This window comes from Megascapheus bottae, chromosome 1 (assembly GCF_031878675.1).
Source record: "Megascapheus bottae isolate mThoBot1 chromosome 1, mThoBot2.hap1, whole genome shotgun sequence".
In the NCBI taxonomy this organism is placed as follows: domain Eukaryota; kingdom Metazoa; phylum Chordata; class Mammalia; order Rodentia; family Geomyidae; genus Megascapheus; species Megascapheus bottae.
Genome location: NC_143509.1, coordinates 427,508 through 453,960, shown reverse-complemented (window position 1 = coordinate 453,960; position 26,453 = coordinate 427,508). Strand labels below are relative to the sequence as shown.

General features: G+C 58.8%; 1 protein-coding gene across 1 annotated transcript; it reads left to right on the top strand.

Moving 5' to 3' along the window:
- Positions 1-1,007: 1,007 nt before the first annotated feature.
- Positions 1,008-25,253, top strand: Ell (elongation factor for RNA polymerase II). Its single transcript, XM_090334722.1, has 12 exons — positions 1,008-1,171; positions 14,699-14,746; positions 17,896-18,017; positions 18,250-18,413; positions 18,505-18,761; positions 19,377-19,501; positions 22,313-22,406; positions 22,717-23,245; positions 24,087-24,153; positions 24,233-24,404; positions 24,740-24,784; positions 24,909-25,253. Exons 1-12 carry the CDS (start codon positions 1,037-1,039, stop codon positions 25,023-25,025), a joined length of 1,875 nt encoding a protein of 624 aa, XP_090190848.1. The 5' UTR covers positions 1,008-1,036; the 3' UTR covers positions 25,026-25,253.
- Positions 25,254-26,453: the final 1,200 nt, after the last annotated feature.

Below are 26,453 nucleotides of genomic sequence, written 5' to 3'. Positions count from 1 at the left end.
GTACCAGGCTGGAGCAGGGGGGCAGGGGGCGGGGACAGGGACAAGACACGCACAGGAAACGAACGGGAGGAGGTAGCACAACCTGTGGCTGCATTGCTACTCAAGATTTTGTAAATAAAACCTTAGCCAGTTTTTAAAGTATTCTTTTGAAAATGGAATTAACTCTCCCCACCTCCCCAGCATCGCTCAGGGCTTCTGGGCGTGTGGGATCTTGTTACTTTACATCCGTCAGCATTAGAAAAGTTTAGCGGTTTAGAGTGCTTGCCTAGCTTGCAAGAAGACACGGGTTCCATTCCTTAGTACCACATACGTAGAAAAAAGCTGGAAGTGGTGCTGGGCTCAAATGGCAGAGCTCTAGCCTTGAGAAAAATCCAAGGACAGTGCTCAGGCCCTGAGCTCAAGCCCAGGACTGGAAAAAAAAAAATCAAGAAAAGTTCACCTCTCTCCACCACTAGCTGCCCTGGGAGCCTAATCCAACCAGCCCACCTTAAACTGCTTCGGTCCCACCCGCGCTTCGTTTACATAACCACGCCCACAAGAGGGTGCGTCACCGCCTGGGCCCTCCCCCCACGTGTGTTTTGTGCTGGCCCCGCCCCCCACGTCTTTACTGCGACTCAACAGTTGCCAAAAACGGAAGCCGGTAGAGATCTCATAAATAATGCAGCACGTCAGCAGCCAGGGGCGGGGTCTCGGCTCGGGGAGTACAGCCCCTTCGTGAATAATACATGTAAGGGCGGGGCTTGGGCACATAAGTGGCCCCTTGCAGTGCTGAGGGAGGCAGGAAGGGCTGCCGCTCTTATGAATATGCATGAAGAGGCGGTGAACACGTTTTGCGTTTCGCGCAGAGGGCGTGGTCTTTCTGCCGTCAGGAATAAATAGTACGTCGGCGAGTCGTCCGGCCGCGGCCGTTGGCTCCGAAGGCGCGGGGGGGGCGTGGCCATGCGCGCTCATGAATAATGCAGCACGTCGGCTGGGCGGGGCCGGCGCGGCGCCGCCAGAGCCGGGAAGTGGGGGGCGGGGGAACGATGGTCGCAAGATGGCGGCGCTGAAGGAGGCTCGGAGCTACGGGCTGTCCTGCGGTAGGGTGAGCGACGGCAGCAAGGTGTCTGTGTTCCACGTGAAGCTCACCGACAGTGCCCTGAAGGCCTTCGAGAGCTACCGCGCCGGCCAGGTGAGCGGCGCGGGGTCCAGGGCGGCCGTCGGGGCTCGGGCCGGCCGGCCTCGCGCGTCCCTGGCCGCGGCGTCTCGGCTGTGCAGCGCGGGCAGCGGGCTGCGGCTCGCGGGCGCCCGGGCCGGCAGGCGGCGAGGGCGGGCTCCGCGCTTCTCCTCAGCTCCGGGCGGTGGCTTGGGCCGGCCCCGGGGCGGGCGAGGGGCCGCCGGGCCTCCCCGGGCCTCGTACCTGGGGCCGGGCCTGGCACCTGGCGGCCGGCCGGCCGGCGTGGGGGGCCCGGGGCCCGCCGGGAGCTCGGTCCTGGGCGCCGGCTCCCTCTGGACTCGGGAGGGGCGCGGCGTCCGCCTCCGGTCCCGCGCCGGGCCGCGCGTGCGGTCCCTCGGGGCGGCGGCGGGGGTGCCCGCCGGGGCCGCCTTCCTGCCCCTGCCTGCTTCCACTGGGGCGCTCCGGGGAAGTGGGGGCCCTCGGCCTCAGGTGTGACAGGCACGGCTCGCACCCGCGCGTGGACCCGCGCCCCGGTGTCCGGCCGGCGGGGCGTCGGGCCCCCTCTGGTTGGGAAGCGGGGCCGGGGCGGGGCGGGGCGGGGAGGCCGGTGCGGTCTGCGCGGGGCTGGGCCGGGCGGCCGGCGGCGGGGCTGCGGAGACTAACTCGGAAGGAATGCGGCTCTCTTCCTGCCGCGGACTTGTTTGGCCCCGGAGTTTCTTCCCCGATACGCGTCTTCCCCGCCGCTGCCGCCGAGTCGCGTCCCTCCTCCCTCTCTGGCTTCTCTCCACTTCCTTGGGCAATCTCCTTCCTGCCCTGATGGCTCAGTTTTCCCCTTCGGACTGACACGGGACTTTTTTTTTTTTTTTTTGGCCTGCGGGAGGAGAGAGTTTTTGATTTGTCCCAAGAATATCCCCCCCAGAGCAGGGCTGAAGTGCCCCAGTGGTGAGGAGAAGGTGTCCGGTGAGGGTGGCAGCCTGTGGTGACCCTGCTGCTGGTGGTTCTCCTGGGCCACCACTCTTCCTGGTGGAAATCCAGCCTGCCCTGGGGTGTTTCTGTGTCCTGTGTAAGATGGGATTTCCCAGAGACAGCTGGTACCCTAGCTTGAGTCACAGAAAGAAGGTGGACTTGGTACCTGTCGCCTCAGCCCCGCCCTGCCTGCCTTCCTTTGGCCTAGAAGTCTGGCCTGGTGTCCACCGCCTGCCATCATGCTGCTATTTTTGATTTCGGGTGTGGGTTACAGCCCCACGGTAGGCTGGTGCTTTCTTGTGTGAGGGTGAAGGGAGTCGCAGTCTGAGAATCCCTGTCCTGCCCAGAGTCTGGCTGAGGCCAGCAGGGCAGGCCCCCCGCGCTGGTGAAGGAGCTTGTTTGTTTTGTTATTGTAGTGTTCCAGCTGATGGGGCACTAGGCCTCAGGCCCACTGTCCTGCTGATGCCCTGCTCGAGGAGCAGTGAGCTGACAACGTGCAGCTTGGGGTGGGCTGGCTGCTGGTGGCCAGAACGGCATTGCTGATGCTAGTTTCAGGTGCTGGGGTTCAGGAAGTGACTGGAAGAACCTGTAAAACTAAGGAAAGGCCAGTCCTGACACGACTTCTCGTACCCATCTTCTACTCTCCAAGATGTGGAGAGGGCCTTTGTTTTGTTTTTGCTTTTGTGTATGTGGTCTTGGGTCTTAAACTCAGGCATTTGTCTCTGAACTTTTTCACTCAAGGCTGGTTAGTGCTTTACCACTTCAGTGAGCCACAGCGCCATGTCTGGCTTTTTGCTGGTTAATTGGAGATAAGGGTCTCAGTTTCCTGTGCTGACTGGCTTCAGACCACAACCTTCAGATCTTGGCCTCCTGAGCAGATTTGGGTGATTTGGGTGTGGTGGGGGCTGAGGGGGTTTGTTGTCGGGTGCAGTTTGAGGGTCAGCCAGGCAGAGGCGTGGCAGTCCACCTGGCTGCAGGTCCTGGTGGCCTTCCTTGGCCTTGTTGTCACCGCCTCAGGTGGTGGTGTCTGGTCCTGGCAGGAGGACAGACAGGACCCGGTCAGTCTGGGCCCCACATCAGAGGCCCTGCCCCAAATCCAGCCCAAAGCCTGCTGAACCCTGGTGGTTCTGAGGCTGCTGTTGGCTGGCTCCCTTTGGGCTCAGGGTGTCGTGTCTGCTGGGGAGTGATTGCTGACCATCCTTTACCAGGAAGTGACACCTCACTGAGAATTTTGAAGCAGGAGGGGGCTTCTCCTTGGTAGAGGGGGTTATTGTCAATGACTGTGAGGAGCCAGTGGGGTCCAGGAACCTGGGTTGGAGCCCTGCCCCTCTGCAGGAGCTTCACCACTTCCTGACGTCTGACCCCGCCCCAGCCCATGTTCTGCCTTCAGCCTGCCTCCTGCCCTGAGCACTGCTGGCTGCCATGCCTGGAGGTGGGCACTGGGCTTCGGGATCCACAAGCTGCTGCACTCACCTGGACAGTCCGCACAGAGCTGCCATGCGGGCGGACCCCATGGTGACCAAGGTGGGCCTTCTTGTCAGAGGGGGACTGTGGCCAGAAGGCAGGAAAGGGTCTTGATAATAAAGAAGGTGAAGGGATGGTGAGGCCAGCACCCCGTATTCTTCCAGGAGGTGGTGGTGAGCTATGGTGGCTGGTGCTGGCCTGGAGACAGGCCCCTGGAAGCTGGGGGGTGAGGGTGGTGGCAGAGGGTGACCAGGAGCTGTCCGGGTGTGTGGGTGCTGATCGGGAGGCCTGTGCCTCTGTGTCAGGGCTGTGTCTGCTGCAGGTGGGTGGCTGTTCGGTCCAGAGCCCACAGGATGGTAGGAGCCTTCCTTTAGCCTGTTTCTTCCCATGTGCGGCCCTGGGAGCAGCTCAGGTCCTTTGCTGGGGGCACTGTGTTCACATCAGCCGTCCGTAACTAAGGTCCACTCCAGTGAACACCGGCCAGCCTGAGGCAGCTCATTCAGGGGCTGACAAGGGGCCCAGGCCAAGTCCTGTGCTGATGGGACTTTGTGGTCCCCTCTGTCCACACTGACCCTGAGTGTCATGGGGTGCCAGCATTTCTTCCTGTGTGGTGACAGCAGGACCATACCCCCCCACACCCGCCCATGTTTTTCAGGTACCTCTGTCCCTAGCCCCACTGGATGCCCTTCAGGACTGACTGGGAGCTCCCCTCCTCAGCAGAAGCTGCTTGCTGGGGTGTGGGTCTCCTGTCCACCGCTCCTCTGCAGGTGGGCCCTGGTAGTCCTTGGTGGAGGAGTCCCCCAGAGCCACCAGAAGGGCCGAGCTTCCTGTGGCATAGAGCTAGGGACCGCAGGCAGTGGCAGTGCCCTACCTAGCATGACCCTTGACTCGGCTTCCAGTGCTCTGGTGATGTGTGTGAACACTAGGTAGCCAGCCAGCTGACTCCTCACCACATGGGATGGTGGCACCAGGCCTGTCTCCACCTCACCCTCCAGCCCTGGGAGGGGCCACCAGACTCCGGAGGCTGGCCCTGGGCTTGGTGACTGTGGGGTTTGAGCCTCTCTGGGCTGTATTCTCACCTCTGCAGTCATACCCAGCACAGGGGAGGGGACACTGAGAACTCTGGTGACCTCTGGTCACCCCAGGTGACCTCTGTCCTTCAGCCAGTGGTAGACAGCCAAGCCAGATGGATGTTTTCTTTGTATGAGTATGTGTGTACACATGTGATATGTACTGAGGCTTGAACTTAGGGGTCTCTCCATCTCGCTAGGCTTTTTCTATCAAGCCTGGCCATACCTCCATCTCTGGCTTTTTTTTTTTTTTGCCAGTCCTGGGCTTGCACTCAGGACCTGAGCACTGTCCTTGGGCTTTCTCAAGGCTAGAGCTCTACCACTTGATCCACATCACCACTTCCAGCTTTTCTATACATGTGGTACTCTATCACTAGGCAAAACTTCTGGCCCTGGCTTTTTTTTTTTTTTTTTTTTGTCAGTCATAGGGCTTGAACTCAGGGCCTGGGCCCCGCTGCCCCAGAGCTCTTTAGCTCAAGGCTACCACTCTACCACTGTGAGCTACAGTGCTAATTCTGGCTTTCTGGTGGTTAATTAGCGATAATAGTCTCACAGACTTTTGTTCTCAGGCTGGCTTTGAACCTAAGAGGCTGAGAGATCTCAGAGTAGCTAGGATGATAGGTGTGAGCCACAGGTGCCTGGCTCTGGCTTTATTTTTTTTATTTTTTATTTTTTATACATTTTCTTAATTGTAATTAGTAAAAGGGCTACATGATATTTGCCAGATAGAAGGTGCATTAATTCACATACATTGATACCCTTTCACATGTCTTGGTACCCATTTCCCTCCCCCCTGGCTTTATTTTTAAATAGATAATTGGAGATGTGTCTCTTGGACTATTTTGTCTTGATTGGCTTTGAACTAGGATTCTCGGCCTCCTAAGTAGCTGGGATTATAAGTATGAGCCATTTAGCCTAGCCTTTCTGTCAGTTTTCAATTGAGAGACACAAGCTGGTGTCTGCACAGGCCTGCCAAGAAGGCTGGGTGCTCAGTTGGTGCTCCGGTGCCACCTCTGCCAGGGTCACTGGCCGATTGTGATTAGGCCCTCTTAAGCTGGACAGCATCTTGCTGGGCGCTGGGCAGGACCATGGGTCTGGCAAGGCCACAGGCCTATTTAAAAGGGACACTTCAGGAAGCCAGCCTATAGTAGAGCCTGTCTGTGCCCTGGCAGCTGGAGACCTCTGAGCTGTCCTCCGCCCCTGCCTACAAGTTTATCTGGTGGCCTGGCTGCATACTTCTGGGCATCTCCTTTCTTGCTGTCTGTAAATAAGCAGTGTTCATTGTCCTACCAGCTTTCCTTGAGCATTGACTGTGCTGGGAATGGAGCTGTATCCTTGGCCTGCCATCCCCTGGCATTCCTTGTGCTAGGGAAGGAGCTCAGCTGTGTCTGTGCCACAGACAACCACTTCTTGGCAGTGGTGGTGTGGCTCAGTGTGGTGAGTGCACCCACCGCCGACCAAATGAAAAAAAAAAATTGGAGCCTGGTGCTGTCATTTACGCCTGTCATCCTAGCTACTCAGGAGGCTGAGATCTGAGGATTGTGGTTCAAAGCCAGCCTGGACACTTAAGTCTTTGAGACTCTTATCTCCAATCAACCACCAGAAAATTAGAAGTGGCACTGTGGCTCAAGGATAGGGCAATAGCCTTGAGCTGAAGAGCTCAGGGGCAACACCCAGGCCCAGAGTTCAGGTCCCACAACCAGCAACAACAACAAAAAATAGGCACTGGGAAGGTGGCTCGGTGGTAGAGAGCTTGCTTAATATTCATGAAGCCCAGGGTTCCATTCCTCAGTATCTCGTACATAGAACAAAAACAAAAGTGGCACTGTGGTTCAAGTGGTAGAGTGCCAGTCTTGAGCACAGAGAGGCTCAGGGACTGCGCTCTGGCCTTGAGTTCAAGTCCCAGAACTGGCAAAAACAATCGGGGCGGGGTGGTAGAGTGCTTGTCTAGCATGCACGAAGATCCAAGTTCGATTCCTGGGCACCACATGCATAGAAAAAAGCCAGAAGTGGTGCTGTGCCTCAAGAGGCAGAGCTCTAACCTTAAGAGAGCCCAAGGACAGTGCTCAGGACCTGATTTCAGGCCCCAGAGCTGGCAAACAAAAGAGAAAAAAAGAGAGTTGTTTTGTTTGTTTTGTTTTTTGGTGAGGGTCATTAGACTTGAACTCAGGGGCTTCACACTGTTCCTGAGCTCTTTTTTTTTTTTCTTTTTTTTTTTTTTTTTTTTTTGTGGGTCATGAGGCTTGAACTTGTCCTAGCCTAGGCATTGTCCCTGAGCTCTTCAGCTCAAGGCTACCGCCCTACCCTTGAGCCAAGCCCCACATCCCATTTTTAAGGGTTAATTGGAGACAAGAGTCTCAGGTTCTTTCTGCCCTGGCTGGCTTTGAACCTTGATCCTCAGATCTCAGCCTCCTGAGTAGCTAGGATGATAGATGTGAGCCACCACCTAGCTTGTTCCTGAGCTTTTACCAAGAATAATCCACTCTAGCTTTACATTGTTTAAAACAACAACAAAAAACTAGTACTTGCCCTGGGGCCTGAACTTGGAGCCAGGGAACTATTTGGTTCATGGGAGATAAGAGTCTCCAGAGCTTTTCTACCCAACTGGCTTGAAACCGTGATCCTCGGAGCTCAGCCTCCCCGTAGCTGGGATGACAGGCGTGAGCCTGGCCCTGTCTACCTGAACTTTCTGTGACCTCCTGTCCAGTGCTGCCCTGCAGGACTGCTGTGCTGCAGCTCCTCCCTCGATTCCTCTCTCAGCAGCACGTGGGGGCTGCCCTCTCTCCACCCTTGCCACCCTCCCCAGGGCACCCTGCCCAGCAGCTGGGCACGCCACATGGGGTGAGGCCGCCAAGTTGCCTGTACATACACAGTGCCTCCCTGCAGCACCTTCTGCCTGGGGTGGACCTGCTACCCTCAGGACCACGCTGGACCTCCTACCCCCAGGCCCTGCGACTCAAGGACCGCACTGGGCAGGCCCCTGTGAGCACCCAGAAGGCTGACCTGTACCCACCTCTGGAAACTGCTCGCAGGACCAGAGGCAGCTCAGACAGTGACCCTGTAGACTCTGCCACACCAGGTCCTGGCTGCCACCCAGAATGCAGCACACAGTGCCTGATGCCATGATGAGAACCCTCCACTCACAAAGGCCTGTGGTGACCCCTTCATCCCAGGGCCACACTCAGCTTCCACTTCCACCAACTCAACAGGACAGGGAAGCCATGGCTGCCGCCTCAGCCATGCCTGCAACTCTGGCAGGCAGGAAGCAGCACAGAAGCACTTCAAGGTCCAGGGAAGAGCAGCACCCCCCTCTGGCAACCAGGCCTCCCTGCCTCTGAGCCCAGCCTCCCTGACCAACCTCCGGCCCCCAAGCAAGCTAGACCTGAGGCTCTTATTTCCAACTAACCTCTAGAAAACGAAGTGGAGCTTGGCTCCAGGGTAGGGTGGTAGCCTTGAGCTGAAGAGCTCAGGGACAGTGCCCAGGCACAGAGTTCAAGCCCCATGACCTATTAAAAAAAACAAAAAACAAAAACAGCCTAGGAGGTGGTGTTATGGCACCTGTCCCCAGGAGAGGCCCGTGGGCTAGCAGTGCAGAGCTGGGAATCACTCAGTGCCAGGGGCTCTTGGATCTGGTTGAATGAGGCTGTGCCGAGGTCCTGCGTCGTACCAGCTGTCCTGCAGTCAGTGTTCTGGGCCACCTGTCAGCTCTGAGGGCAGCCAGAGCCCGGGCCGCCCAGGCTTCCTTGCCTTCCCATCTCATGCCTCTTCTGAAGTTAGAGGCTGCAGCCATGGTGCCTGGTGGCTACCATCTTAGATGAGGCTGAGGTCTGAGGGTTGTGGTTCAAGGCCAGCCCAGGTGGGAAAGTCTTTGAGACTTCAGGTATGCTGGAGGCGTGCCTGGAGTGGTAGAGTGCTAGCTTTGAGCAAGAGTGCAAGGCCTGCCACGCATGGTGGCTCCCACCTGTGATCCGAGCTACTCTGGAGGCTGAGATTGGAGGATCAAGGCACAAAAGGACCTGAGACTCATAGGGCTTGAACTCAGCCTGGGCGCTGTCCCCGAGCTCTTCAGCTCAAGGCTACCGCCCTACCCTGGAGCCAAGCCACACTTCCCATTTTTTAGAGGTTAATTGGAGATAAGAGTCTCAGGTCCTTTTGTGTCTGGGCTGGCTTTGAACCTTGCTCCTCAGATCTCAGCCTCCTGAGTAGCTGGGATGAGCCACTGCGCTGGGAGGACATGAGATACAGCTCTAGTTAACCTGTAGAAAACAGAAGTGGGGCTAGGCTCAAGGGTAGGGCGGTAGCCTTGAGCTGCAGAGCTCAGAGACTACGCCCTGGCCAGAGTTCAAGCCCCAGTAAACACCCCCCCCCCCCCCAAAAAAAAGTGCAAGGCCCATTTCCAGTCCCGCTGTGTGCACACCCGGAAACAAAGGATCAGGGATAAAGATGAGCTCAGCAGCCGCCTCTTCCTGTTTCATCCTGTGTGTCCGTCAGCTGTGTGTGGACAGTGCCCGTCAGGTTCATCCCTCCACACTCCTCATGTCCTCCTTCAGCCAACAGCCTTCCTACATGCCTGTGGGCCATCTCAACCGCATCCCCTCACTCCCTTCTCCCTCACCCCCTTGCTCTTGTCCTTCTATCCCCTCCTTCTCCATCCTCTCCGCCCTGCCTCTCCTCCCTCCTCCTCCTCCCCCCCCAGCCAGGCCCACCCTCTCCCCTAGAGCCCACCTTCCCGTCCTTCCCCCCTCTTCCCCCCAGCTGAGCCCCCCTCCCATCAGGAGGGTGGTTCCTCCCGGCATACACCTGTTGCCCCAAGGCTCACTGGCCTTGCGCTGTGTGTATGTAGTGTCCCCTCGCTCCCCCTCCCTTGTGGAGCCCTTGTTGCTGAGGTTCCTGTGCTGACTTTGCTTCCAGCTTCCCTCCTCGCCCCCATTTTCCTTATGGGCCTGCCCTCATATGCTACGAGCGTGCGCCTGCGTCTGCTATGCATAGGTGTTTATGTGGACGTGTCCTTGTCCAGGATCAGGTAGGACATTCAGGTCTAGCTTCTATGGAGTAGCACAGACAGACGTGCGTGTGCATGTGCGTGTGTGCGTGTGTGTGTACTCCCGCTCCTGTGCACACATGTGTTGCATGTGTATACACAGGCAGTCCTAGAACTTGTTCTCAAGGCCTGGGTGCTGTGTTTTGTCACTCAAGACTGGTGTTCTACCACTGGACCACAGCCCTACTTCTACCTTTGGTTAACTGGAGATAAGCATCTTCGGGATTTTCCTGCCCAGGCAGGCTTTGAACCATGATCCCCCAGTCTGAGCCTCCTCGTGGCCAGGCATTGCTTGGATGGAGTGAGATTGAACCTTGTGGTCTGGTCAGGTGTGAGGGTTAGCAGGATGCCACTGCCATCATGCCCTGTGTCCACTTGGCCCCATGTGGCCACACTTCTCCCAGGATCTCTTCCTCTAGACGGGCTGTCACTTGCCTACTCCAAGCCATAGATGCATGGGCTGGGTACGCGGGCTGCCCCACCCCAGCCCTCTTGCTTTCTCAGGGCGCTGTGTGCCTGGAACCCCTGCACTCCTTATCCCACACTCATCACCCTTAGCCCAGAAGGTGGAATGTTTCCCTGTGCAAGGGCACCAACGCCTCCTCTCCAGGTGTGAAAAGAGCCAGAGAGGGCAGGCGTCTCATGGAGGACACACAGCTCTTCAGCGGCACCTCACAATTGGAACTAGAATTCCCAGTCACACGAGATCTTCTATGCTTTTTCAGCACTGCTGACGATGGCAGCCTGCCAGTCCCGTCCTGGGGCACCAGGCTCGTGGAGGTGACCCCTCTGGTGCTGTTTAGCTCCCGGAACACTGGCCCTGCTCCTGCACAGGCAGGAAGGTAGAGCAGGGCCCTGCGGGTCTGCGCTGTGTGAGTGCTCACAGGCTGGAGCCCCACCAGTCTGTGTCCCCCGCGGACGCCGCGGCGGGCTGCGGGTGACCTGCTCCTCCTTGGCACCACGGTCACTCTGCTCCTGCGGCTGAGCAGATGGGAGCCGTTTGTGGAGTCATTGTGTGGCCTGGAATGAGCAGTCAATGCAGGGGCTCCACTTGGTTGGGTTGACGCTCCAGAGTTGGAAGGTAGGAGGCATGGTGGTGTTGCCAGTCCTGGGGCTTGAACTCATGCTGGGCACTATCCCTGAAGTTTTCTGCTCCAGGCTAGCACCCTACTACTTGAGCCCCGGCACCACTTCCAGCATTTTGTGTATATGTGATGTGGTACTCAGGAGGAATCAAACCAGGGCTTTGAGCATACTAGGCTAGCACCCTTGCACCCTTCTTCCTTGCTCTTCTTTCCTATCCGAGGAGTGTCCTGACCTTACAGACATGTCTGTGCCCTCCCTCCTCAGCTTCCCCATGCCCTGGTCTATGTGCATACCACAAGTGCACTTGGACCAGGAACTGCCTGTAGCTGGGACAGAACAGGAACCGGCACAGTGAAGAGGCCTGCACTGTGTCCCCCATGCTACATGCTCGGGGCCCTGGCCCTGTCCCAGCCATCTGTGTCTTTACTCCCTGTCACTAGCCCCACCCCTCACCCCCGGGAGCCTGGGACTCCTGTGCAGAGAAGCTGCCTGAGCTCCAGCTCTGTAAGCCTGGAGCAAGGAGCTGCCTGTGGACGGCCAGACAGACCTCACCTTCCAGGAAGAGGGTGCAGCCTCTGGTGCAGCCACACCCTTCTCCCATCCTTCGTGGAGGTGGAGGGGTGTTTTCTCTTGGTCAAGTGCAGGCCACATTCCTGAGAAGAGGGAGGGCTCCATAGAGCCCTGGTAAGGAACCAGGGGCTGCATGGCACCCATTGTAAGCAGCTCCAGGCTGCCACCCCCTTGTATGCCCTCAGTACAGCCTCCAGCCTGTCAACAAGAGCCCGAATCTGTCATCTTGTTCAGTGGCAAGGTGACAAGGCAATTCTGCTAGGAGGCAGCTGAGGCCTGCTGCCTCCTGTCAGCGTCTCTTCCCTCAGGGCAAATGAGGTGGCAGATGTGGACCTGGTGCGTCCCTGGGTGCTGGGAGAGGCCCGGAAAGGAGCAGGGAAGGTGTCGTGAGGAGACTTGCCCACTGCCCTGCAGGCCCCCATGGCTCGTGTACCTGGTGGTGGTGGTGGCCAGCCATGTCAGGGGACGGTGGCTTGGGACAGTGGCTTGGGCTGCAGGGTGCTGTGGGGTGGGGTTACTTGAGCTGACCCCATGGGACATGTGCGGGGAGCAACCCAGGTAGTGTTCTGGACCCCACTGTGGCCGCAGTGGGCAGGCTTGGCATGGTACAGCGTTGGAGCTTAGTTCTGCTCTGTGAGCTCATGGCATGGTGGCAGAGCGATCCTGGTCCCCTTGTGGCTCTGGCCTCTGGTGTGTAAGTGGACACTGTCCTCCAGCTCCTGCTTGGGTAGGTGGGACTCAGCCCCTGGAGCCCTGGTGCTCAGCAGTCCCAGCCCTGTGTCCTGCCAGGAAACTGCTGGAGGCCCCTGGAAGGCCTCTCCCACCCACAGCCACTTTACTGGAAACGGGGGTGTTGCCAGGAGCTTGCTGGCCGGACCAGCTGGAGAGAGCGCATGTGTGGACTCTGCCTCCTAACTTGGCAAGACAGACACTTGATGAAGAAGAGGCACCTCCTCCCACATCTTAGGAGGCGGCTGCCTGGTAGAGGCGACGGGCCACGGGAGCTAGGTGGCGCCTGGGGGCTCTTCCTCCCCCGGCTTCTCAGGGGCCACCTCATCTTGTCCCCTTCCTGTTTTGGGCTGGAAGGTTGTTTTGTTTGTTGTCTGTCATGTGGCTTGAACTTGGCCTGGGAGTCATCCTGAGCTCTTCAGCTCAAGGCCAGCTCTCTACCACTTTCAGCCACATCACCACTTCCGTTTTTCTGGTGGTTCATTGTAGACAGAGTCTCTTGGACTTTTATGCTTGGGCTGGCTTTGAACGGTGATCTTCAGATCTCAGCCTCCTGAGTAGCTAAGATTACAGGTGTGAGCCACCCCTGCTCAGCGTGGATTGGAGATTTTCCAGTTTAACCCCAGATGTCTTTCCCTATGGCCTTTGACCTGTGTAGCCCCATGACTGCACATGGAAGGGTGAGCCTTGCTGTGTGTTCCACTAGTCCCTCCGGCACTGTCACCAGGCACCCGCCCCACACCAGGCAAGCTCGGGGCATCGCCACTTGTGATGTAGGCTCTTGGCCTGCAGCGTCTCTGGATTTCGTCTGTTGTTCCGGGGGTCTCCATGAAGCCTCCCCGCCCCAGGACGGCACTTCACAGGCTCTGTGGCCCCCATCCAGGGTTTTCCTCCATCCTTCCTTCCCACCCTCTAGAGCCCCTGCTGCTGCCCCACCTGCTGGCTTTGGTCAGGAGGGCCCAGGCCTGGGACAGTGGCTGGGACCGGCAGCCACTGGTCCCCTCGGCAGGCCCATGGGTCCATGCTGGTTCCCTCCCTGCCAGAGTGGCCTATGAGCCGCACAATCTCACCGCACAGCCCTGGCCCCAGCCCGCCACTGTCTGCTGCCCACTCCAGCCAGCTCCAGGTTCTCAAGGCTGTGCGGTTCTGCTCTCCCTTCCTGAGGAGTTTCCAGAACCTTCTCTGCATATTGCCTTTTCTTCACCCCCACCCCTCCTCCATGCCTTCGGACCCTGGCTCTGCCGCTGGACCTGTGACCTTGCCTGGCCTTTCCTGAGTGGGGAGGCCCTGCACCCACCCCACTGGGCCAGCCACGCCCTTGGCCTCTTCTGCCTTCCCTGGCACTGTGGAAATTTTTCCAGTGTGCAGACAAGCGCACATGTGTGTAAGCACGCATGTGCACGCATGTGCACTTAAGCATACATGCCAGGAGCCTCCTGTGCAAGCCCCTCAGGGTCCACACCTGTCTCCCAGTTCATCTGGACTTGTGTGGGGCCCAGGGGTCTTTGGAGGCCCAGGCCCGGCCTGCAGGCCCCTCGTGAGAGTCTAGGTGGCTATGCAGGTCCCCATGCCTGGGATCAGCTTCCGGGGGCCGTCCAGGGCCCTCCCCTGGGGTCTAGGCGAGCACATCAGCCTGCAGGGTGGGGCTCTGGCCCCTGTGATCCAGGCTGGTGTACATCGTCACCGCCTGTCTCACAGGCTGCAGCCTCTTGGCACAGCTGGCTTAGCCTGGCCCTGCGGGCCTGGTGCCACAGTTCACAGTTTCCTTCCACTTACCACTTGAGTGTGCCCCTCCCCCCAGTTTTGATCCTTGGCTGGTTTGTTGGAGATTTTTTTTAAAGTTCAGGGTTGGGAGTGTGGCCTAGTGGTAGAGTGCTTGCCTAGCACACACAAAGACCGAGGTTTAATTCCTCAGTACCACATGTACAGAAAAAGCTGGAAATGGTGCTGTGCCTCAAGTGGTAGAGCTCTGGCCTTGAGAAAGACCAAGGACGGTGCTCAGACCTTGAGTTCAAGCCCAGGTCTGCCCCCCCTCCCAAAAAATCCAGATATGTACTGCTGCTTAGGAGGCTGAGATCTGAAGATCGTGGTTCAAAGCCAAAGCCAGCCTGGTTGTGGAAGTCAGAGATTTTTTTTTTTTTGGTCGATGGTGGGCCTTGAACTCTGGGCCTGGGTGCTGTCCCTGAGCTCTTCAGCTCAAGGCTACCACCCTATCCTTGAGCCAAGCCCCACTTCCCAATTTCTAGGGGTTAATTGGAGATAAGAGTCTCAGGTCCTTTTGTGCCTGGACTGGTTTTGAACCTTGATCCTCAGATCTCAGACTCTTGAGTAGTAGGATTACAGGTGTGAGCCACCATGCCCAGTGACTTTTTTTGGGGGGGGGACTTGAACTGGGCCTGGGCACTCTCCCTGGGCTTTTCAGCTCAAGGCTAGCACTCTACCACTTGAGCCACGACACCACTTCCTATTTTCTGGTCGTTCATTGGAGATGAGAGCTTCATGGAGTTTGGTATTGGGGCTGGCTTTGAACCAGCCTCCTGTGCAGCCTGGGTCTCCTCCAGAGCGTTTCCTGACGCCAGCCTCTTCCACTCACATTTTCTATCTTGTGTTTTGCAGGACTCTGTGTCACTGAGGCCGTCCATCCGATTTGAAGGAAGCCAAGGGGTGAGTTTTTTTCCCAGCTTTGGGGGCTCATACCCCCTCACGGACCCTCCTCCAGGACACTCACCAGGCTCTATGGGTGAGGGCCACCGGGGCCCTGATGGGGGCTTCCTTCTGAAGGCCACCTGACAGAAGTGGACTGTGTTGGCACGCCTGAGGCCCATTCCCTTCCTGTGTCACCTCCCTTGAGTGTCAGTCACATGGCGCCCCCTTGTGGCCTGTGGCCACTCTGGCCCCACTGTGTCAGGGCTGTGTCTTGATGTGGAACCTGCAGGAGTCACGTCAGCCCACGAAGACTCGTGTTCCCCACGGCTGCTGGTATGAGCTGGTCTGCTCTCCAGGCTCTAGGCAGGCCCTGTGGGGTCATGTGTCTTTGCAGCATCCTGCCACCTGGCGTCCTGGGCTCGGGACCCATGCCTGCTCTCATGATTGCTGTATCTCTCCATGTGTGTGGTGGGCAGATCCAAGGGCAGACTGAGGGTCTTGGACCACCATGGGGCCATGCCATGTCCCTCTGCACTGCCCACGGCCGGCTCCTCACCAGCCCAGCTGTGTCACAGGCCCTACCTGGGCTGGCGCCTTGGCGCCTGTGAGCCTCTGCTTCCTTCCCTACATGGGTAGGGTGCTCTCATCCGGCAGCAGGCTGAGGTCCAGACAGTGGGGACTGTGTGTGCAAGGTTGTCTCCATACAACTCCACTGAGGTGCAAAAGCCACACAGCTGGGACTTTTGTTTTTGTTTTTTGTTGTTGTTTTGTTTATTTGTTTTTGCCAGTCCTGGGGTTTGAACTCAGGGCCTGGGCACTGTCCTTGGGCTTTCTCAAGGCTAGTGCTCTACCACTTGAGCCATGGCACCACTTCAAGCTTTTTCTGTGTATGTGGTACCTAGGAATGGACCTAGGGCTTTGTGGACTCTACCCCTTGGCCACACTCCTAGCCCCACGCAACAGCTTTTACTGTGTTCACCAAACCACGTGACCCCTACCATTGTCTGCCTCCCTGGAGAGAAGCCCTGTCTGCCGCTTTTACCCCAACCCCACAGCCACAGGCCTTCTACCACCTGGGACTTGCTGCTCTGGACAGTCCACTCTGCCAGTACTGCCCTGCCCCAGTGCTTGCTGGCCCTCCACGGAGAAGCCACCCAGGCCTTTCTTCACCTGTCTACACTCGGGGTTTACACTTCCTAGGCAGGCATTCTATCTCTTGAGCCACACCTCCCATCCCCAGCCATTTTTGCTTGTTTTTTTTTGTTTTTTTTGTTTGCCAGTCCTGGGCTTGAGCTCAGGGCCTGAGCACTGTCCTTGGACTTTCTCAAGGCTAGAGCTCTACCACTTGAGCCTCAGCACCACTTCCGGCTTTTTTCTATGTATGTGGTACCGAGGAATCGAACCCGGGTCTTCATGCATGCTAGGCAAGCACTTTAACCACTAGGCCAAACTCCCGGCCCCTCCCCAGCCATTTTTGTTTGTTTGTTTTATTTGATTTTGTTAGAGTGACGTATAGAGGGGTTGCAGTTTCACGTGTAAGGTAGTGAGTACGTTACTTCTTGAGCATTAGCCCTTCCTGTGTCATTCTCCCACTTCCCTCCCCCCCCAGCTGTAAAGTTCATTTCCAACATATTGTCTCATGAACAGCGCTGCTGCATTGACTTCATCTTTTCCTTTGTTGAGGTTTTTTGTTTTTATTGCTTGTTTTAAAATATTTGTCCTGGGTCTTGAACTCAGGGCCTGGGCCCTGTCCTTGGGCTTTCTCAAGAGCCACAGCACCACTTCCGGCCTTTTCTGTGTATGTGGTACCAGGGAATTGAACCCAGAGCTTCATGCATGCTAGGCAAGCACTCTACCATTAGGCCACACTTCCAGCCATCCTGAGCTTTTTCACTCAAGGCTAGTGTTCTACCACTTGAGCCACAGCTCCACTTGCACCTTTTTTTGTGGTTCAAAAAGTCTCATGAACTTTCTTGCCTGGGCTGGCCTTGAACTGTGATCCCCAGAACTCAACCTCCTGAGGAGCTGGGATTCCTAAAGATATGAGCCGCCAGCACTCAGCCCATTAGGTATTTTCTGTCAGGGTCCACACTTAATGCTGTGGCTGGCTGAGATGTGGTCTGGTGGGCATTTTTCTTTCTTTTTTTTTTTTTTTTTGCCAGTCCTGGGCTTGAGCTCAGGGCCTGAGCACTGTCCTTGGACTTTCTCAAGGCTAGAGCTCTACCACTTGAGGTTTTTTGTTTTTATTGCTTGTTTTAAAATATTTGTCCTGGGTCTTGAACTCAGGGCCTGGGCCCTGTCCTTGGGCTTTCTCAAGAGCCACAGCACCACTTCCAGCTTTTTTCTATGTATGTGGTACCAAGGAATCGAACCCGGGTCTTCATGCATGCTAGGCAAGCACTCTACACTAGGCCAAACTCCCGGCCCCTCTGGTGAGCATTTTTGCTCTGATTGTCCGGGAACGTTCACACCCTGGGCCTTGTCCTTTCCCGTAGCCAGGAAGGCCATGTGAGCACCTGTCACCCTGTAGGTGGCTCTGCACTGAGTAGATTACCCAGGGCTTTTCTGGGCCCTGTCCCAGCTCATGAGGGAGCTGGCGCCCCCTGGTGGCCGTGCCCGATAGCTAGGTGAACAGGACCCAGGAAGCCCTAAGGCCACAGTGTAGCCTCTGCCTTGTGGGGTCCAGGAGGCTGCTGCTGTGGGCCTTCGCTGTTCCCACCGCACTGCACTCTCTGGAGCCTCTCCATCCACGTCACCCACTGCTGTTCCCACCCGGAAGGACACACAGCCCCCGTGCCAAGCATGGCTGCCCTGTGCCAGGTGGTAGGTGACAGCCCTATGCAGAACGGTGTGACCACTACTGGGCCGCTGGCTCAGCATGAAGCTGGCCTGGCTGGGCATGTGGGTGCCAGGCTCTCCACAGGGCCTCGTGGCTGGGCAGCTCTTCCCAGCCCTGTGGTGAGCATGTGGCCTGGAGCTACCCTGTATGGTGCCCTGCCCCGTTGGCCACCCAGCCCAGGCTACCCTGACACCCCCCCCCACCCCGCTCCGTAGATGGGGGCACTGGGGTGGGGTGGCGTGGAGCCTGCTCTTCCAAGACCCTGGCCCAGCCTCAGGCCACCAGGGGGTGGTGCCCCATTCATGAGAGTCCGTGCCCCTCTTCCCAGCATATCTGTGTGCCCCAGCCTGACTGCCCTGAGGAGCTGCGCACCTTCTCCTTCTACCTCTCCAACATCGGCCGCGACAGCCCCCAGGGCAGCTTCGACTGCATCCAGCAGTACGTCTCCAGGTGAGGTGGAGGCCACCATGGGTCCACCCCTTCCCCTGTCCCTGCCACACCCCCACCTCCTCCCCACCTCACCCCTCCCCACGTCACCCCACCCTTCTCCCCACCTGACCCCCATCTCGCCCTCCTCAATCCCTCCCCTTCCCTGACCTCTCCCCACCTCACCCACCTTAACCCCCTGCCTCACTCCTACCCCTTCCCCCTCCCTATCTCACCCCCCACTTGCCCCCTGCAGCCATGGAGATGTCCACCTGGACTGCCTGGGCAGCATCCAGGACAAGGTCACAGTGTGTGCCACTGATGACTCCTACCAGAAGGCGAAGCAGAGCCTGGCACAGGCAGAAGAGGAGACGCGCAGCCGGGCCGCCATTGTCATCAAGCCAGGAGGCCGCTATTTGGGTGAGTGGGTCTGGTGTCCAGCTGGCCGGCGGGTACTTGGAGAGGGATGAACCACACCGCCCCTGCCCCTGATGCTTGGGTCTCCTTGCAGGCAGGAAGGTCCAGTTCCGGAAGCCGGCCCCCGGGGCGACAGACAGCGTTCCCTCCCGGAAGCGGGCCACACCCATCAACCTGGCCAGCGCGGTGCGCAGGGGCGGGGCTGGTGGGGTGGCTCAGAGGCCCTTCCGGGACCGAGTGGTGCACCTGCTGGCCCTGAGGCCCTACCGCAAGGCCGAGCTGCTGCTGAGGCTGCAGAAGGACGGTCTGGGGCTGGCGGACAAAGATGCTCTGGACGGCCTGCTGCAGCAGGTGGGCAGCAGCTGGTCCCTGGGACCCCCACACTGTCCCCAGGGCTGTCCTTGGCGGAGGGGCTGCTATGGCCCGTGGAAAACTCTAGAACCAGGGACCTCCGCAGATGCTGGCTCCTAACTCCTGGCTGGGGATGGCCTTGGTGGATGCAGGGCCAGCATGGGAGCTGAGGCAGAGGACCTGCCGTGGGCAGGGACAGGAGGCATGGCGTGGCTCTGTGCTAGCCAGGTCAGCTGCTGCACTGTATGGCCTTGGGCACTGCTGCTTTCTGGAGGGCCTGGCTGGGATGCTGGCCCTCCCTCCCCACAGGCATCCCATCCAGCTCCGCCGTGCCCCAGGGGCTGACGCTCCGCTGGGCCCGTTCTGCAGAGGTGGGCGGGAGCTGTGTGGAGCTCAGTGACTGGGCGCTCACAGGCCACGCTCAGTGTGCATGCAGAGGCACACGTGGATACACAAGTGCCAGTGCCAGGCAGAGGCCCTCCGGACCCAGCGTGGCCAGGGCCTAACCCTTGCAGCATGCAGGAGGCCTGCGGGCCCCAGGAGGGTGTGCAGCACACACAGCCGGGAGGAGAGCCAGGCCTCGCTGCCCCCGCCTCACCAGACATTCCCTTGCAGGTGGCCAATGTGAGCACCCGGGATGGCACATGCACTCTGAGGGACTGCATGTACAAGGACGTGCAGAAGGACTGGCCTGGCTACTCCGAGGGGGACCAGCAGCTGCTGAAGCGCGTGCTTGTCCGGTAAGGCCCTGGGAGGGTGGAGACGCCTCGCACTGCCCGGCTTGCTAGCCCCAGTCTCTGACCCATGCTTACATCAGGAGTGAGGGCGGGGCCTAGGCCTGAGGCCTCCGGCAGCCTTGTGTGGGTCTGGGCCAGTTCAGCCAGCTGGTCAGCACACTTTACCAGCCACTCTGCATGTTAGCCTGTCTGTTGTTAGCTGTTGTTGCTGCTGTGTAAGCTCAGTCTGTGGTCTTGGTCAGTACCGGATGAGCTCAGTCTGTGGTGTTGGTCAATATGGAGGTGAGGTCAGTCTGGTCTTGGTCATTACGGGATGAGCTCAGTCTGGTCTTGGTCATTGCGGGGTGAGCTCAGTCTGTGGTCTTGGTCAGTACGGGGTGAGCTCAGTCTGTGGTCTTGGTCAATATGGAGGTGAGGTCAGTCTGGTCTTGGTCATTACGGGATGAGCTCAGTCTGGTCTTGGTCATTGCGGGGTGAGCTCAGTCTGTGGTCTTGGTCATTACGGGATGAGCTCAGTCTGTGGTCTTGGTCAGTACGGGGTGAGCTCAGTCTGTGGTCTTGGTCAGTACGGGGTGAGCTCAGTCTGTGGTCTTGGTCAGTACGGGGTGAGCTCAGTCTGTGGTCTTGGTCAATATGGAAGTGAGCTCACCGTGTAGTCTTGGTCAGTATGGAGTGAGGTCAGTCTGTGGTCTTGGTCAGTATGGAGTGAGCTCAGTCTGTGGTCTTGGTCAGTATGGAGTGAGCTCAGTCTGTGGTCTTGGTCAGTATGGAGTGAGCTCAGTCTGTGGTGTTGGTCAATATGGAGGTGAGGTCAGTCTGGTCTTGGTCATTACGGGATGAGCTCAGTCTGGTCTTGGTCATTGCGGGGTGAGCTCAGTCTGTGGTCTTGGTCAGTACAGAGTGAGCTCAGTCTGTGGTCTTGGTCAGTACGGGGTGAGCTCAGTCTGTGGTCTTGGTCAGTACGGGGTGAGCTCAGTCTGTGGTCTTGGTCAATACGGGGTGAGCTCAGTCTGTGGTCTTGGTCATTGCGGGGTGAGCTCAGTCTGTGGTCTTGGTCACTATGGAGTGAGCTCAGTCTGTGGTCTTGGTCAGTACGGGGTGAGCTCAGTCTGTGGTCTTGGTCAGTACGGGGTGAGCTCAGTCTGTGGTCTTGGTCAGTACGGGGTGAGCTCAGTCTGTGGTCTTGGTCAGTACGGGGTGAGCTCAGTCTGTGGTCTTGGTCAGTATGGAGTGAGCTCAGTCTGTGGTCTTGGTCAGTACGGGGTGAGCTCAGTCTGTGGTCTTGGTCAGTACGGGGTGAGCTCAGTCTGTGGTCTTGGTCAATATGGAAGTGAGCTCACCGTGTAGTCTTGGTCAGTATGGAGTGAGCTCAGTCTGTGGTCTTGGTCAGTATGGAGTGAGGTCAGTCTGTGGTCTTGGTCAGTACGGGGTGAGCTCAGTCTGTGGTCTTGGTCAGTATGGAGTGAGCTCAATCTGTGGTGTTGGTCAATATGGAGGTGAGGTCAGTCTGGTCTTGGTCATTGCGGGGTGAGCTCAGTCTGTGGTCTTGGTCATTACGGGATGAGCTCAGTCTGGTCTTGGTCATTACGGGGTGAGCTCAGTCTGTGGTCTTGGTCAGTATGGAGGTGAGCTCAGTCTGTGGTCTTGGTCAGTATGGAGGTGAGCTCAGTCTGTGGTCTTGGTCAGTACCGGATGAGCTCAGTCTGTGGTCTTGGTCAGTATGGAGGTGAGCTCAGTCTGTGGTCTTGGTCAGTACGGGGTGAGCTCAGTCTGTGGTCTTGGTCATTACGGGGTGAGCTCAGTCTGTGGTCTTGGTCATTACGGGGTGAGCTCAGTCTGTGGTCTTGGTCAGTATGGAGGTGAGCTCAGTCTGTGGTCTTGGTCAGTATGGAGGTGAACTCAGTCTGTGGTCTTGGTCAGTACGGGGTGAACTCAGTCTGTGGTCTTGGTCACCATGGGGTGAGCTCAGTCTGTGGTCTTGGTCATTGCGGGGTGAGCTCAGTCTGTGGTCTTGGTCACTATGGAGTGAGCTCAGTCTGTGATCTTGGTCATTGCGGGGTGAGCTCAGTCTGTGGTCTTGGTCAGTACGGGGTGAGCTCAGTCTGTGGTCTTGGTCAGTACGGGGTGAGCTCAGTCTGTGGTCTTGGTCATTGCGGGGTGAGCTCAGTCTGTGGTCTTGGTCAGTACGGGGTGAGCTCAGTCTGTGGTCTTGGTCAGTATGGAAGTGAGCTCAGTCTGTGGTCTTGGTCAGTACGGGGTGAGCTCAGTCTGTGGTCTTGGTCAATGTGGGGTGAGCTCAGTCTGTGGTCTTGGTCAATATGGGGTGAGCTCAGTCTGTGGTCTTGGTCATTACGGGGTGAGCTCAGTCTGTGGTCTTGGTCAGTCTGGGGTGAGCTCAGTCTGTGGTCTTGGTCACTATGGAGTGAGCTCAGTCTGTGGTCTTGGTCAATATGGAGGTGAACTCAGTCTGTGGTCTTGGTCAGTCTGGGGTGAGCTCAGTCTGTGGTCTTGGTCAGTCTGGGGTGAGCTCAGTCTGTGGTCTTGGTCACTATGGAGTGAGCTCAGACTGTGGTCTTGGTCAATATGGAGGTGAACTCAGTCTGTGGTCTTGGTCAGTAACAGGGGTTAGCTTGGGCCTGTCGTCTTGTGGCTTCTTCATCCACGGCTATGTTGGCCCATGAGTTGCAGTTTAACTTCAGGCTTTTTTGTTTTTGCCTATCCTGTTGTCCGGGCTTAGGGCCTGGTGTTGCTCCTGTGCCTCTTCTGCTCAAGATTAGTGCTCTACCACCTCTGACCCTGCCGCTTTTTCACTAGGAAAATGTGCCAGCCACAGACCACAGGCAACCTTCTTGCAGACGCCCCTGCCTCCAGCCCACCCCAAGATCCAAGCTGTGCCTCGCCCCCACAGGTACCTGCAGGGTGTGGATGGGGGGACCGAGGGCTGCGGCCCACTAGGGCGGGTCCATCTGTTCTGGGCCTCGCTCAGAGCCCTGCCCCCTGCAGGCCCCATGAAGCCCACCCTGACTGGCAGAAGGCTGCTGGGCCTCTGGCCTTCTCATGGATGCCCCACTCACTGGCCACCTGTGTGTGGCCTACAGCCAGGGGCAAGAGGCTGGGGCATGCTGCCGCATGTGCCATAGCCCACCCTCTATCAGGCCTGGCCGCACAGAGGAGTGCGACAGGCCCTGGCTTCCCTAAGTCGCATCCATCCCTGGCAGAAGCGGCCACAGCCCCCAGACTTCATCGACCCCCTGGCCAGCAAGAAGCCCAGGATCTCGCACTTCACACAGAGAGCGCAGCCCGCCCTCAACGGGAAGCTAGGCATACCCAACGGCCGGGAGGCCCCCCTGCCCACTCCAGGGCCACCCACCAGTACCAACGGCCCATCCGCCAGCTCCTCCCTGCCTGTGCGGCTGGAGCCCCCACGGCTGGAGCCCCCACGGGCCCACGAGCCCCCACGGGCCCACGATCCCCTGGCTGATGTGAGCCACGACCTGGCCCACAGCGGCTCAGACTGCAGGCAGCAGCAGCAGCAGCAGCAGGCGGCCCCGGTCCCCAACCTACCCCCTGGGACCCCCTTGCTGATGAACTCCGCCCCGTCCAGCCGGCCCCATGGGGGTCCCCACAGCAAATCCAAGAAGAAATCCAAGAAGCACAAAGACAAGGACAGGACCCCCGAGGACAGGCACCGCACCCCATTGCCTGCCCCTGCCCCCGCCCCCCAAACAGCGCCCTCCGACACCCCCGGTAGGTGTCCCAGCACCCCTCAGTACCTGGCCTCTGCCCCACATGGGGCTGCTGCAGGAGCCCAGAAAGGCCTCCTGAGGGGCACCTCACCCCCCCGAGGGGGCCTGTAGGGTCATGTGTCACATGGAGTGTAGTGATCTCTGTGGCCCTCAGCCTGTCGAGGGCCGGGGTGGGGGAGGCAGGGTGCAGGGAACCCTTGTGGAAGCCACTGGCCCCGCACCACCTCTGCCTGGTGTGGGGTGCAGCTTCAGAAGCCGCGTCCATGGCAGACAGGCAGGCCCTGCCACGCCGCTGCCTCAGTGTCTCTCGGGACTCGAGGCTGGGTTGCAGGAGACTCGTGGAGCAGCTGAGGGAAATGGGACTCACAGGAACACAAGCTTGGAGAGAGCAGCCCAGAGCCGTGGGCCCCGTGGGGACATGGCTGTGGACTGCCGCAGGCTGCTGGCTGCCGGGCTGAGCACTGCAGAAGGGGTAGCTCAGAGATGTCTGCTAGGCAGATACCCAGCCCCAACCTCTGGGCCTGGCCACCGCTTCCTGAGTCCACCGTGGTGAGCCAGGGGGCTCGGGACAGTGCCCTACACCCCAAGCCACTGGAGAGGACAGAGACAGGCGGGGTCTGTGGGGAGGCGCCTGTCAGGCCGCCCTCAGGCAGACTCTGCACCCTAAAAGACACGGGCAACTCCACACCCCTGCATTCCCCCAGGGGATGACCCCGGGACATCAGGGCCCAGGCCAGGCCCCTGTGTGTGTGCAGTTGTGCCATCGGCCCTGGCAGTCCTGCCTGCCAGCTATGCCCGCCACGGTCCCAGGGCAGCCGGGACTGAGGGTGTGGTTCTCACAGGTGTGAATGGAGGTGCCAGCAGTTCCGTTGTCCCCACATCCACCACTGAGACGCCCGACTACTTGCTGTGAGTATGGGCACTGGCTCGGGACAGCCAGGGCAGTCTGGCATGTCTGGTGCTGAGCCTGAGGCTCCTCTGTCCACAGGAAATATGCTGCCATCTCCTCCTCCGAACAGCGCCAGAGCTACAAGAACGACTTCAACGCAGAGTACAGCGAGTACCGCGACCTGCACGCACGCATTGAGCAGATCACGCGCCGCTTCACACAGCTGGATGCCCAGCTGCGGCAGCTGGCCCAGGGCTCCGAGGAGTACGAGGTGGGCCTAGGAGGACAGGCAGGCTGGGTCCCCTGGGGGCTCTGGAGCCCCTTGGATGGGAGAGTGCCCCAGGCTCCGGTGGGGCCCACGGGGTCTGCCCTCCAGCCCTGTGGCTTTGTGCTGCACCTGGGCAGGGCTGGCGCTGAGTGCTGGAGTCACCGGCCTTCTCCCCCTGCTCCTGCACACCCCAGAGGCCCCAGAATGGATGGAGGAGGCCCGGCTCTCCTGTTCGCCTCTCTTCTCCCTGGGTCACACCTGTGCCCATCCTCTCACCCACCCCCACCCCCCCACCCCCCGCCCGGGGCCTTAGCTTATGTCTGTTCTTGTTTCCCCAGACCACTCGGGGACAGATTTTACAGGAATACCGGAAAATCAAAAAGGTGAATGTGTGGGGTGGGCCTGGTATCTGTGGTTCAGGCCTGGGGGCCCAAACAGGTGAGGCCACAGCCTGTGGTGGGAGGGGGGCAATGCAGGCAGCTCCGTGACGACGGCCTCTGTCCACAGACCAATACCAACTACAGCCAGGAGAAGCAGCGCTGCGAGTACCTGCACAGCAAGCTGGCCCACATCAAGAGGCTCATCGCCCAGTACGACCAGCACCAGCTGCAGGCCTGGCCCTAGAGCGGCCCCACGCCGGGCCGCCACCCACTCGAGACTGGCCACCGCTGCCTTTTCTAGTTTTCTACCAAGTCAGCCACTTTGAGCTACTGCTAAAGAGACTCCAGTCTATTTTTGTACAAAAGAGAGCGCGAAGTCTTTGTAACCTGTGCCTCCTTCCTGGGACGGCCAGGTCCAGTGCCGCTGGCCCTTCTCCAGTGTCCCAGCCTCCGTCCTGACCCGGGACCAGCAGCCGCCCCTCAGGCCCTGGCTGGATCTGCTGTGGGCGGCAGCCCTGGGGTCACTCCTACCCAACTCCTGTTCATTTCCCACTGGCCGGGCAGCAGCCGCCCTTCTGCTGACCCTGCTCTGCCCTCTGTCCACGTGTGGGGCAGGATTGTGCCCGTGGAGTCACTGCAGGCCTTGCACTCGGGGAGGGGTGGAGGCCCGGGGTGGGGTCTCGCTGCCCTCTCTAGGGTGGGGGCTCCACAACACCCCGGTTGCTGCTTTGTTGCTGTGCCTATTCCTGTGTGTGTGTGTGTGTCTGTGTGTGTGCGCGTGCGTGCGTATGCGTATATGTGCGTGCGTGCGTGTGTGCGTGTGTACACATGTGCCTGTATGCCTATTCCCTCTGTGTGTGTGTGTGTGTGTACATCTGTGTGCGTGCATGGACGTGCATGGACCCTCCCTGAGCGCTGTTGGAAGCGAGTCCTGCTCAGGGCCCAGCCTGGACAGGAATGCGGCAGGGTTACATCAGCTGGCCGCAGCCTGGGGGGGAGGGCAGAGGCAGGCGGCTCTGTTTCTCCAAGCCGCGGGTGGCCCTGCGCCTTCCAGAGCGCCAGGGTGACTTCCTTCCCAGATGGCCACACAGCTGGCTCCCTCTGGGACCAGGGCACCCCCACTGGGTTCTCTGTTCTGTCTTCTGTCATGTCTGTCCGTCCGGTGACGCTGACCGGTTCTGCTCTAACTTATTTGGACTGTGGAGAAGCCCCTTTGAGCCATGACGTCGGGTCCAGAGCCTTCACTTTGCCAAATGTTACTGTGGAGACCGTGGGCACCGTCACTTCCCCGGGGTTTCTCTGGAGATCAGCTACAATAAACCACCTAGACGCAGCACGTGGTGTGTATGTGTGTGTGTGTGCATGTATGTGCGTACACACACAGGGGGCCAGGCGTCTATGGGCATGAGAGCCACCATGGTGCTGGGCACAGGCTTGGTGGACCAGTGCCCTGGAGTGGGACTGCCACCCTGGCGCTGGGACCACCTTGTGCCCTGTGGCTTGTGGCTGTGTTGGGACGCAGCTTGGCCCATGTTCCCAGGCTAGCCTAAGCCTCCCATACAGAGACCTCGGCTCAAAATCATAGGCCTGTCCCCCGTGCTCTCAGCCCATGCCAGAGCCTAGTGACAGCCCTGCCCACCGCACCCCTGCAGTCCTCCCCACCATACCCCTG